The sequence below is a fragment of the Dendrobates tinctorius genome, unplaced genomic scaffold (assembly GCF_039654945.1).
Source record: "Dendrobates tinctorius isolate UK_male_01 unplaced genomic scaffold, ASM3965494v1 ptg000150l, whole genome shotgun sequence".
Classification (NCBI taxonomy): domain Eukaryota; kingdom Metazoa; phylum Chordata; class Amphibia; order Anura; family Dendrobatidae; genus Dendrobates; species Dendrobates tinctorius.
In genome coordinates this window covers 12,155,435-12,169,369 of record NW_027361817.1, presented here as the reverse complement: position 1 = coordinate 12,169,369, position 13,935 = coordinate 12,155,435, and the positions used below count along the sequence as shown (strand labels likewise).

The 13,935-nt window shown below is 41.1% G+C and overlaps 1 protein-coding gene across 4 annotated transcripts in view; it reads right to left on the bottom strand.

Annotated features, from left to right (window-relative positions):
- Positions 1 to 13,935, bottom strand: part of RFTN2 (raftlin family member 2) — a 208,054-nt gene that overhangs the window by 37,723 nt on the left and 156,396 nt on the right. For all 4 annotated transcript variants that reach the window (XM_073546706.1, XM_073546707.1, XM_073546709.1 and 1 more), the window contains one exon: positions 10,211 to 10,332. In XM_073546706.1, the coding sequence (XP_073402807.1) occupies positions 10,211 to 10,332 (122 nt within the window). The remainder of the gene's footprint in view (positions 1 to 10,210; positions 10,333 to 13,935) is intronic.

Below are 13,935 nucleotides of genomic sequence, written 5' to 3'. Positions count from 1 at the left end.
ACACCACAGGAAAAATACAATTTTGTTTTATTCGTGAAGTTTACGTTATTAAAAAAATTGTATGAATAAATAAAAAAAAGAGGAAAATCGCGTAATAACCTTACACATTTTGGACTACAGTGAGAAATTGACAGGTTATGATCCGCCCTGTGGGGAACAGAACCATCTCAGCTGCGTCATCATCGGCCCCAGTGGACTCCTTAAGCAGTGTCGGCTATCCATTGCCAAACACCACAGGTGGCGTCACATTAAATTCCCTATAAACTTTGCCCCTCAGCATTTTATTGCACACCCCAGGACCACGCACCGGGTCCCTGCTGCTGTGACAACCCGTGAGAACTGTCCAACCCGGACCGAGTACCCCACGGCCCTAGTGGGCGTCGCATTCACATCCAGGTAGATTAGCTACAGAGCCATGGGTTGTAAACTTGATTATGTTGCGCTCCGTGGTCAAAGAAAGATCAAGATCTCTGAATGAAGAAGGACTTGTAACCTTGAGATTGTTGATATTTTTCAACAATTTAGGTTCTCAAATCCTCAGACTGTTCTCTTCTCTGCTTCCTGTTCTCCTTGCTTAGGTGCTTAGGTGAAAGGTGCCAACTATTTGGTCTGGACCATTTTCGGGGTTTTGTGTGAAATTATGTGCGATTTGCCATTTTTTCATTTTTTTTTGTCTTGTTTCAATACACACAAAAGACATAAACATGTATATAACAAAACATGTGCAACTGCAATAATTTTCTGGGAGAAATAATGAATTATCTGGAACAATTTCAAGTGTGCCAACACTTCCGGTCATGATTGTATATGTGTGTGTGTGTATGTATATATATATATATATATACAGTACATATATATATACACAGTACATATACACTCACTGGCCACTTTATTAGGTACACCATGCTAGTAAGGGGTTGGACCCCCTTTTGCCTTCAGAACTGCCTCAATTCTTCGTGGCAGAGATTCAACAAGGTGCTGGAAGCATTCCTCAGAGATTTTGGACCATATTGACATGATGGCATCACACAGTTGGCGCAGATTTGTCGGCTGCACATCCCTGATGTGAATCTCCCGTTCCACCACATCCCAAAGATGCTCTATTGGATTGAGATCTGGTGACTGAGGAGGCCATTTGAGTACAGTAAACTCATTGTCATGTTCAAGAAACCAATCTGAAATGATTCAAGCTTTATGACATGGCGCATTATCCTGCTGAAAGTAGCCATCAGATGTTGGGTACATTGTGGTCATAAAGGGATGGACATGGTCAGCAACAATACTCAGGTAGGCTGTGGCGTTGCAACGATGCTCAATTGGTACCAAGGGGCCCAAAGAGTGCCCAGAAAAAATTCCCCACACCATGACACCACCACCACCAGCCTGAACCGTTGATACAAGGCAGGATGGATCCATGCTTTCATGTTTTTTACGCCAAATTCTGACCCTACCATCCGAATGTCGCAGCAGAAATCGAGACTCATCAGACCAGGCAACGTTTTTCCAATCTTCTACTGTCCAATTTCGATGAGCTTGTGCAAATTGTAGCCTCAGTTTCCTGTTCTTAGCTGAGAGGAGTGGTACCCAGTGTGGTCTTCTGCTGCTGTAGCCCATCTGCCTCAAAGTTCGACGCACTGTGCGTTCAGAGATGCTCTTCTGCCTACCTTGGTTGTAACGGGTGGCAATTTGAGTCACTGTTGCCTTTCTATCAGCTCGAACCAGTCTGCCCATTCTCCTCTGACCTCTGGCATCAACATGGCATTTCCGGCCACAGAACTGCCGCTCACTGGATTTTTTTTCTTTTTCGGACCATTCTCTGTAAACCCTAGAGATGGTTGTGCGTGAAAATCCCAGTAGATCAGCAGTTTCTGAAATTCTCAGACCAGCCCTTCTGGCACCAACAATCATGCCACGTTCAAAGGCACTCAAATCACCTTTCTTCCCCATACTGATGCTCGGTTTGAACTGCAGGAGATTGTCTTGACCATGTCTACATGCCTAAATGCACTGAGTTGCCGCCATGTGATTGGCTGATTAGAAATTAAGTCTTAACACACAATTGGACAGGTGTACCTAATAAAGTGGCCAGTGAGTGTATATATCAGAAGCTCGCTGAAGATTTAAATCTCCATATCGATTTGATGTACGTATTCTAAGATGTAAAATATATCTGATTTTATATATAAATATGTACATTTGTATTATTGTTTATATGCTACATTTTATATTTATATTGTTTATATATTATATATCTCTTGTAAGCTTCTTTCATTAGTATTTGTCAGAGATAGTTATGTAGCATACCTATGAGTAAGGACTCTCTACAGCCCAAAATGTGTAAGGTTCCTATGCTGTTTTCCTCCTTTCTTTTATTTACTCATACAGTTTTTAATGGAAGCAGGTGTCACTAATAAAATTGATTTATTTTTTTTTTCGGTGCTGGATTATACCCTTTTCCCCCTTTTGTACTTCATTATTTATAGCCTGGAGGATTCCCTGCACCAATAAACAGGAGATTTTTCTGTATTTCTTTCAGTGCAGTGTTGAGCTGATTTACCGCTGCATTTTTCTCATGGAGTTTATATGCTTTAATATCGCATATTACCCAATCAGTAAATAATTTAACACCTTCAACCAGGATCTCTAAAATTCTCATTTCCAAATTTATACTATTGCTAAATGTGTGGCTTTCTAGGTAGGTACACAGATAGGCGAACCTATAATCCTTGGGAATAGCCAAGTAGGGATAATGTCAAACCATAGCACTACATCCCACATTTCAAGAGTCATGTAACACTATGATTCCAGTGAAAGCCCATCAGTGTCCCTGTGACAAGTTTTTGTGATGCCAAGGGGATGCCATGGCAAATTGAAGCCTAATGGTGGTCCGCAGGTCTCTGGGTTAGGACCCCAGTACAGTGCGTATGCAATCCCCCGACAGATGATTGTCGGGGCAGATAAGGATCTGGCATGTTCAATTTTGGATTGCCAATTATTTTGTTCTCCCTGTGAAAAGACCCATAAGAGATACAGTGCCTCACGAAAGTATTCGGCCCACTGGAACCTTTCAACCTTTTACCACATATTATGCTTCAAACATAAAGATACGAAATGTACATTTTTTGTGAAGAATCAACAACAAGTGGGACACAATTGTGAAGTTGAACGAAATTTATTGGTTATTTTAAATTTTTATGGAAATTCAAAAACTGAAAAGTGGGGCGTGCAATATTATTCGGCCCCTTTAATTTCAGTGCAGCAAACTCACTCCAGAAGTTCATTGTGGATCTCTGAATGATCCAATGTTGTCCTAAATGACTAATGATGATAAATATAATCTACCTGTGTGTAATCAAGTCTCTGTATGAATCCACCTGCTATGTGATATTCTCAGGGTTCTGTTTGAAGCATAGAGAGCATCATGAAGACCAAGGAACACAACAGGCAGGTCCGTGATACTGTTGTGGAGAAGTTTAAAGCCGGATTTGGATACAAAATGATTTCCAAAACTTTAAACATCCCAAGGAGCACTGTGCAAGCGATCATATTGAAATGAAAGGAGTATCATACCACTGCAAAATCTACCAAGACCCAGCCGTCCCTCTAAACTTTCATCTCAAACAAGGAGAAGACTGATAAGAGATGCAGCCAAGAGGCCCATGATCACTGTGGATGAACTGCAGAGATCTATAGCTGAGGTGGGACAGTCTGTCCATAGGACAGCAATCAGTCATACACTGCACAAATCTGGCCTTTATGGAAGAGTGGCAAGAAGAAAGCCATTTCTCAAAGATATCCATAAAAAGTGTCATTTATAGTTTGCAACAAGCCACCTGGGAGACACACCAAACATGTGGTAGAAGGTGCTCTGGTTAGATGAAACCAAAATCGAACTTTTTGGCAACAATACCAAACGATATGTTTGGCGTAAAGGCAACACAGCTCATCATCCTGAACACACCATCCCCACTGTCAAACATGGTGGTGGCAGCATCATGGTTTGGGTCTGCTTATCTTCAGCAGGGACAGGGAACATGGTTAAAATTGATGGGAAGATGGATGGAGCCAAATACAGCTTGAGCTGTTTGCCAAGGAAGAATGAGCAAGAATTTCAGTATCTTTATGTACAAAACTGATAGAGAAATACCCCAAGCGACTTGCAGCTGTAATTGCAGCAAAAGATGGCGCAACAAAGTATTAAGTTAAAGGGGCCGAATAATATTGCACGCCCCACTTTTCAGTTTTTGAATTTCCACAAAAATTTAAAATAACCAATAAATTTCGTTCAACTTCACAATTGTGTCCCACTTGTTGCTGATTCTTCACCAAAAATTTACATGTGGTATCTTTATGTTTGAAGCATGATATGTGGGAAAAGGTTGAAAAGTACCAGGGGGCCGAATACTTTCAAAAGGCACTGTATGACTGGGGTCACAATGCGTTGAGGCAGTCCGTTTAACGGACTGCGTTACACCGCGGTATAAAGCGTGTAATGCAGTCCGTTAATGCTGCCATAGACCCTCATTATGTGGCGCATCGCAACGTCTGCTGTAAAGCGGCACTCGTTCGCGATGTGCCGTCTAACACTGATGGAGCCTTGGATGCGGGCTGCAGCGTCTGAGGCACCGTCACCGCTAGCGCTGATGAATCATCAGCGCTAGTGGTATAGCATAACGCATATCGCTATGTGTTGAACGGGCTGTGTTAACGCTATGTGAACCTGGCCTGTCTTCTATCACTGGGTCTCTTATAGAGAGCATGGCACCGCTTTGCAGACAGTGCTCCTGTGCATGGAAGTTAGGTAAGAAAACTGTTGGCTGAACGACAACAGCTATCTAAAGTGTACCTGGACTTTACAGACTGTGCCTCTATTATTAGTGATAAAACTTGTAAAGATTATAAGCAGAAGCTCCTACAGTGATAAAAGATGTAGTGTTAAGGTACAGTAAATGGGAGAATAACAGCTTTATTTAAATCAGAAATGAGGCATAAGAGAGGGCTGGAGCCTAAGTCTACCTCTCTTCAACAGCTACATTAGTGACTGGGCCACAGCTCTTGAATCCATACCACCAGGTCTTGCCCTCAATGTCACCAGCTGAGAATCCTGTTTTAAACACGGAACCCTCTGTTACTGTCACCAACAGAAAAAGACCTTCAGGTAAAGCTACAAATTCTGGAGAAATTCAGCACCAAATGGGTAAAGAAAACCAATATTATTGGATTACAGAGTAGAAACACAAAATCCACTAATCATCCTTTACTTCTGTTGAACAACTGCCAATTTAGAGCAACTAACAGATACGTCAATATGAACCGAGTAATTAAACAATCAGAGAGCATTAAACCATCAAGTCTTTCCCTTCTCGTTATGAGAACTCATGAACACTCGTCCGACAAATTAAAAAAAGACCTCTGGTTGCTATATTTTTTTACATATTGTAGCTGCATTTTTTCTGTTTTTCAAGTTCTATAGAACAGACTTTGGAAGAATTGACAACTAAAAGTAGAATTTAAAAAAAAACAACATTTATTTCCCTACAATATAGTCTCCAATTTGATCAAATTATGCACACTATTATTACAATTTAACCCATTTTTTGCGAAGATCAGATTCTAGCATCGGTATTGCGATCTGGCTGTAATATACAAGTGCGTCTCACAAAATTAGAGTATCATCAAAAAGTTAATTTATTTCAGTTCTTCAACACAAAAAGTGAAACTCATATTATATAGAGTCATTAGAGAGTGATCTATTTCACGTGTTTATTTCTGTTAATGTTGATGATTATGGCTTACAGCCAATGAAAACCCAAAAGTCATTGTCTCAGTAAATTAGAATACTTTACAGCAGCAGCTTGAAAAGATGTTTTAAAATCCGAAATGTTTGCCTGTTTGTTAGGGAATTCCCACATGTATTCAGGCTGTCAAGTAGCTGCAAATCATGCAGCTGTGGCAACAGAAACTAAATCTCAGAGCACTTCCAAATACTCTGAGATTTCCCAAGCATGCTCGGGGAAACCCGAGGAACTATCATACTTGCTCATCACTAATGTTCAGTAATTGCACTCAATACTTGGTCGGGGCTCCTTTTGCATCAATTACTGCATTAATACGGCGTGGCATGGAGGCGATCAGCCTGTGGCACCGCTGAGGTGTTATGGAAGCCCAGGTTGCTTTGCTAGCAGCCTTCAGCTCATCTGCATTGTTGAGTCTGGGGTCTCTCATCTTCCTCTTGACAATACACCACAGATTCTCTAATTTTCTATGGGGGTAAGGTCAGGCGAATTTGCTGGCCAATCAAGCACAGTGATACTGTTGTTTTTTATCCAGGTATTGGTACTTTTGGCAGTGTGGACAGGTGCCAAGTCCTGCTGGAGAATGACCTTTAGCAATGACCTTTTGTGGCTTACCCTCCTTGTGGAGTGTGTCAATGACTGCCTTCTGGACATCTGTCAAGTCAGCAGTCTTCCCAAGATTGTGGAGCCTACTGAAACACACTAAGGGACCTTTTTAAATGCTTAGGAAGCCTTTGCAGGTGTTTTTGTTAATTATTCTAATTTACGGAGATAATGACTTTTGGGTTTTCATTGGCTGTAAGCCATAATCGTCAGCACTAACAGAAATAAACACTTGAAATAGATCACTCTGTTTGTAATGACTCTATCGGTCATTGGTCATCGATATCGGTCAGACGCCTCTCACACAGCCAAACCAGATCTCACACTTTGCACTGACGTGGGGCAGTACCCCGAATCACAGTGTCTGCAAATTGAGATTCTGGCTTGGCTTTTATCCTAAGTCATGTAACAAGGCTCGTTAAAGAGTCAACATTGACTTCTAGGATTGCTACTTCCAATAGTTGGCACTAGAGCTCTAGTCCTCTTCCTCTCTGAAGAGACAATTTGCATAATTAGCATATTTCCCAGAGGAGCATTGCGGCTTTAAGTCTCCTCACCTCGGCATGCTTAGCATGTCATTCTCTGCAAGGAGAAATGATACTTCTTGGATATCGGTCAGACGCCTCTCACACAGCCAAACCAGATCTGACACTTTGCACTGACGAGGGGCAGTACCCCGAAACACAGTGTCTGCAAATTGAGATTCTGGCTTAGCTTTTATCCTAAGGCCTGTTTCACACTTCCGTTTTTTCAAATCCGTCAAAATCCGTTGTTTTCCGTAAAAAAACGGATCCGCCATTTTTTTGCAGGATCCGTTTTTTTTGTCCCATAGACTTCCATTACGGTTACCGCGGATCCGTCAAAAAAACGGATCCGTTTTTTTAAAAACGGATCCGTTTGCATCAGTTTCCGTCAAAAAAACGGAAACGGATCCGTTTGGCGGACACAAAAACGGAAGTGTGAAACAGGCCTAAGTCATGTAACAAGGCTCGTTAAAGAGTCAACATTGACTTCTAGGATTGCTACTTCCAATAGGTGGCACTAGAGTTCTAGTCCTCTTCCTCTCTGAAGAGACAATTTGCATAATTAGCATAATAACTATGTGATATATGAGTTTCACTTTATGTATTGAAGAAATGAAATTAACTTTTTGATGATATTCTAATTTAGTGAGAAGCACTTGTAATAGTAAAGAGAACACCAACAATAGGAAACATGCTTTTCCCAAGTTTATTTAAACCACATGAGAGAAAAAACACTTGGATGAGCTGTAAGGTTTTTTTCAAATGCGGTAATAAACGATGCAGAACATGTAAGCAAGTAGCTAATGTTAGAACTTTTTCCAATCATGACAATTCTTCCTAGTTATAACATCAAAAAATAATTAACTGGAACTCTCCAAATGCTATCTGTGCAACACCATGTACTTCATGTCATGAATTCTATGTATGGTGATGAATATGAAAACCTTGCGCTCAACTTAATGATGTGAGAACTAGTTTTTTGTAGTACACATAAAACGTTTCAGTCACCTGGACCTTCATCACTTACTACAAGAAATTAAAATATAAATACAAATGAACAAAAAATTGCAAGAAAAAACAAAATGAAAAAAAACAAAAGTATATACATAAGGTAGACAAATGGTCATGTAATAAGGTAGACAAATGGTCATGTAAACAAGCAATATAATAATAGCATGGAAAACAACAAGACATCTAAGAGAAAAAACACAGTATTACCAAGTGCTGACATGGTGAGTATGCTGTATAGTGAATGGGACACCTACCCATCAGAGTTAAATTCAGCGGATACCGCGTCTCAGGAGGAAACGCAAGCGCCACGTCTCCCTATCAAGGTATTTCTATAGTGCCGACTTCTTTGAATATGCTATGGATATATCGGCAGACTTTAACATATACGCTACCATTCAAAAGTTTGGGGTCACCCAGACAATTTTGTGTTTTCCATGAAAGCTCCTATTTTTATTAATCAAATAAGTTGCCAAATGAATTTAAAATCTAGTCCAGACATTGACAAGTTTCAAAAAAAGATTTTAATTTGAAATAATAATTTTTTCCTTCAAACTTTGCCTTCGTTGAAGAATGCTCCCTTTGCAGCAATTACAGCATTGCAGACCTTTGGCATTTAGCAGTTAATTTGCTGAGGTAATCTGTAGAAATTTCACCCCATGCTTCCAGAAGCCCCTCCCACAAGTTGGTTTGGCTTGATGGGCACCGTGCAGGATGCTTGGCATTTGCCACAGAACACAAGGACTGGCAAATTCGCCACTGGCGACCTGTGCTCTTCACAGATGAAAGCAGGTTCACACTGAGCAAAAGTGACAGATGTGACTGTGATGAGTCTGGAGATGCCATGGAGAGCATTCTGCTGCCTGCAACATCCTTCAGCATGACCGGTTTGACAGTGGGTCAGTAATGGTGTGAGGTGGCATTTCTTTGGAACATGGTGTTGGGCTGTGAGCACAATGCCCATCTGTGGATGACGGGCACTCAAACCATCCTCATGGAGTTGGCTTCTAACCTTTTGCGCAGACACATGCACATTTGTGGCCTGCTGGAGGTCATTTTGCAGGGTTCTGGCAGTGCTCCTCCTGTTCCTCCTTGCACAAAGGCTGAGGTAGTGGTCCTCCTGCTGGGTTGTTGCCCTCCTACAGCCCCCTCCTCGTCGCCTGGTGTACTGGCCTGTCTCCTGGTAGCGCCTCCAGCCTCTGGGCACTATGCTGACAGACACAGCAAACCTTCTTGCCACAGCTCACATTGATGTGCCATCCTGGATGAGCTGCACTACCTGAGCCACTTGTGTGGGTTGTAGAGTCTGTCTCATGCTACCATGAGTGTGAACGCACAACCATCATTCAAAAGTGACCAAAACATCAGCCAGAAAGCATTGGTACTGAGATGTGGTCTGTGGTCCCCACCTGCAGAACCACTCCTTCATTGAGGGTGTCTTGATAATTACCAATAATTTCCATCTCTTGTCTATTCCATTTGCACAACAGCATGTGAAATTGATTGTCAATCAGTGTTGCTTCCTAAGTGGACAGTTTGATTTCACAAAAGTTTGATTTACTTGGAGTTATATTCTGTTGTTTAAGTGTTCTCTTTATTTTTTTGAGCAGTGTATAATGCAGAATGTATTTCACCATGTGATGTCTTTAATGATTTGTGATTGGGTCATTCAGATTCTTTAGCAGTGTGTCTATGGTGAGAATTTTAGCTCTGATTAGATCACATTGTGTGATCAAAATGCTTTTCTTTCCTTTTAGGTGATTTTTTTTTACACTTGAGTGCAATGGAATTTTTTTCTGTTTTCTAATATGGAGCTGTAACTATACCCATTTTGATTTTTCTTGACTTGCACCTTGGATCAAGATGGAGCTCCATGCAACTGGATTACATTGAGCTTTAATGGTAAGCTGGCTATTTCACTTTCTAGGTTGTTTCAGGGAAAAAAAAACAGTGTACTTTAGAGATTCAAAACTAAAATTCTATTCTTGCAGTGTTTAGGCCGCATTCACACTATTTTTGCAGTGTCCATTTGGCAAAAATTACCATCACATGTGCCAAAAGTGTCTATAGTCCCCTATAAATGCGCCAGAGGCCATGTGAATGTCTTTTTGTCTGTTGTTGTCTGCTGCGCTGGTATACATCATATAATTTTCTTCTCCTCATATAAATTTTTTTCTCAATTGTGGGTAAACCTATCTTTACCCTTGTGTTTTAACATATATTTTTTTTTATTAAAGACTTGCTATTGGCTTTACATGATGAGTACATCCTAAATATTACCTCAAATACCGTCCATTGTTCTACTATTATGACATCGTTTCCTCTAGTTTTTGAAGCCGTAACCCGAGGGGCTTCATCTTCATAGACAAATAATCCATCCAATGATTTTGCTGTCTGTTCCCCTGTGAGCAGAAAACATTGAATGTTTTTTTTTTTAAATTTGTTTATTGAATCTCAGGGCACAAAGAATGTACCACATACATATTGGCATATGATAACAAGCATTATACATACAGTTGTCGCCAAAAGTATTGACACCCCTGCAATTTTGTCAGATAATACTCAGTTTCTTCCTGAAAGTGATTGCAAACACAAATTCTTTGGTATTATTATCTTCATTTAATTTGCCTTAAATGAAAAAACACAAAAGAGAATGAATCAAAAAGTAAAACATTGATCATTTCACACAAAACTCCAAAAATGGGCCAGACAAAAGTATTTGCACCCTCAGCCTAATACTTGGTTGCACAACCTTTAGTCAAAATAACTGCGACCAACCGCTTCCGGTAACGATCAATGAGTTTCTTACAATGCTCTGCTGGAATTTTAGACCATTCTTCTTTGGCAAATTGCTCCAGGTCCCTGATATTAGAAGGGTGCCTTCTCCAAACTGCCATTTTTAGATCTCTCCACATGTGTTCTATGGGATTCAGGTCTGGACTCATTGCTGGTCACCTTAGAAGTCTCCAGTGCTTTCTCTCAAACCATTTTCTAGTGCTTTTTGAAGTGTGTCTTGGGTCATTGTCCTGCTGGAAGACCCATGACCTCTGAGGGAGACCCAGCTTTTCACACTGGGCCCTACATTATGCTGCAAAATTTGTTGGTAGTCTTCAGACTTCATAATGCCATGCACACGGTCAAGCAGTCCAGTGCAAGAGACAGAAAAGCAACCCCAAAACATCAGGGAACCTCCGCCATGTTTGACTGTAGGAACCGTGTTTTTTTCTTTTAATGCCTCTTTTTTTCTCCTGTAAACTCTATGTTGATGCCTTTGCCCAAAAAGCTCTACTTTTGTCTCATCTGACCAGAGAACATTCTTCCAAAACGTTTTAGGCTTTTTCAAGTAAGTTTTGGCAAACTCCAGCCTGGCTTTTTTATGTCTCGGGGTAAGAAGTGGGGTCTTCCTGGGTTTCCTACCATACAGTCCCTTTTCATGCAGACGCTGACGGATAGTACGGGTTGACACTGTTGTGCCCTCGGACTGCAGGGCAGCTTGAACTTGTTTGGATGTTAGCCGAGGTTCTTTATCCAACATCCGCACAATCTTGCGCTGAAATCTCTTGTCAATGTTTATTTTCCGTCCAAATCTAGGGAGGTTAGCCACAGTGCCATGGGCTTTAAACTTCTTGATGACACAGCGCACGGTAGACACAGGAACATTCAGGTCTTTGGAGATGGACTTGTAGCCTTGAGATTGCTCATGCTTCCTCACAATTTGGTTTCTCAAGTCCTCAGACAGTTCTTTGGTCTTCTTTCTTTTCTCCATGCTCAATGTGGTACACACAAGGACACAGGACAGAGGTTGAGTCAACTTTAATCCATGTCAACTGGCTGCAAGTGTGATTTAGTTATTGCCAACACCTGTTAGGTGCCACAGGTAAGTTACAGGTGCTGTTAATTACACAAATTAGAGAAGCATCACATGATTTTTCGAACAGTGCCAATACTTTTGTCCACCCTCTTTTTTATGTTTGGTGTGGAATTCTATCCAATTTGGCTTTAGGACAATTCTTTTTGTGTTTTTTTCATTTAAGACAAATTAAATGAAGATAATAATAGCAAAGAATTTGTGTTTGCAATAATTTTCAGCCAGAAACTGAGTATTATCTGACAAAATTGCAGGGGTGTCAATACTTTTGGCCACAACTGTAACACACGTTTCCGTCCATTGTAAAATACAAAGAGATTGCACACTCTTATAGACAAACAAGACCATATGTACATATCCTTCCAAATATACATAAAGGACAATTGGCTGTACATTTTCCAGCATGTATATCAATCCAGTTTCACAAGCCTTGTCGTGTCATTCAGAAATAAAGTCTAACTAAAATTCCTAAACTACAACTACTACTACACCAACTAGTATCTAATATTTCCGCAGCCTGGTCTCCTATATCGTATTATGTCGCATGTGATGTCTCAGCCTTGCAAAGTAAGATGAGAGGAATTCCACCTCTCCCAAATCTTTTCAAATTTACCCGGGCATCCCCTATTTTGGTATAACGTGCGCTCATATGGAACAATCGAATTTACCAACTCGATCCAAAGTCTAAGGGAAGGACATGAACCCCCATCCTCCGTAATGCCAGCACCTTCCATGCCATAAACAGTGTCTCGCGCAGGAAGACCCCAGTATAGCGATCCCAGATCTCCTCCCATACCCCAAACAAGCAGACCAATGGCTCTAGAGGGACAGGGGTTTGTACCAGGGATGTCAGTAGTGTAGTCACCTCTTTCCAGTAATGTAGGATAGTGGGACATTGCCACACCATATGAATAAAATCCGCATCTGGCAAGTGACATCACAAACATTCTGATGATTGAAGCCGACCCATCCTAAAAATTCGCATCAGAGTCAAATATAATTGATTTATTATATATAATTGTATCATTCTGTTATTAATAGATGGAGATACTCCAATCGGAGATTCCAGAATCTCCTCCCACTTCTCTCTTTGTGCATTAGGGATGAGTTGTTCCCACCTCCCCTTAATAGAGCTTATGGTCGACTCTGCCCCTACTGACAGCATGTATGTATACAAAGAGGTTAGGAGACCCTGGGGACCCTGCGAATTAAGTATTCCTATCAGAGGTAAAGATGAAATAGTACGGCCCACACTCCCACCCCTCATGTGTGATTGAAGAGCCGATCTCAGCTGCAGATAATGAAAAAATTGAGATCTCGGAATATCATGTGTGCTCTGTAATTGTTCAAAAGACTTTAAGATCCCATGGTCATACAAGTCTCCCAACGAAGAGACGCTACACTGAATCCAAAAAACAGTGGATGGGTGATCCAACAACCCCGGAAAATAGTTATTCCACAGGGGCATTTCAGCTATAAAATCTTTAAACCCAATTACGTTTTTGATTTGTCTCCATATTAATCGTGCCAACCGGAGCAGGGGTAGCAGACGTGGGACATTAGTTTTCTCCAACTCAAGGAACCCTAATGGGCAGTCCGCTTGTGCAGCGTGAAGCAAGTGACCTTCAGAATTGGGAAGGCAATTAACCGGCATCCATTTACTTAAGGCTTTAGCCTGCCAGGCCAAGTAGTATGGGAAAAAATCTGGCAACGCCGCCCCACCTCCCTTCTTTGGTCTTTGTAAAGTGGACAGTTTAAGGTTGGGCCTAGTTTTCCCCCATTTAAAGGACGTGACCAGGGAATTGAGATTTACAAAAAAAAGACCTGGGCACCGCTACCGCACTGTGCTGAAGGGAGTAGCTAAATTTAGGGCACAGTATCATTTTAATCAGGTTAATGCATCCAGCCACAGATAATGGGAGCCTACTCCAGGATGCAAATTTAACTTTAACTAGTTCCAGCAATGGGTGGACATTAAGTTGTAGATCAAGCGTACTATTGTGAGAAATGTGGATGCCCAAATATTTAAAACTAGATACAGTAGATAGCGAGGAGAGAGCCTCCAGCTGGGGCATCGGGGCATGGGAAAGGGGTAACAGGGCAGACTTTTCTCAATTTATATGTAAACCTGAATATT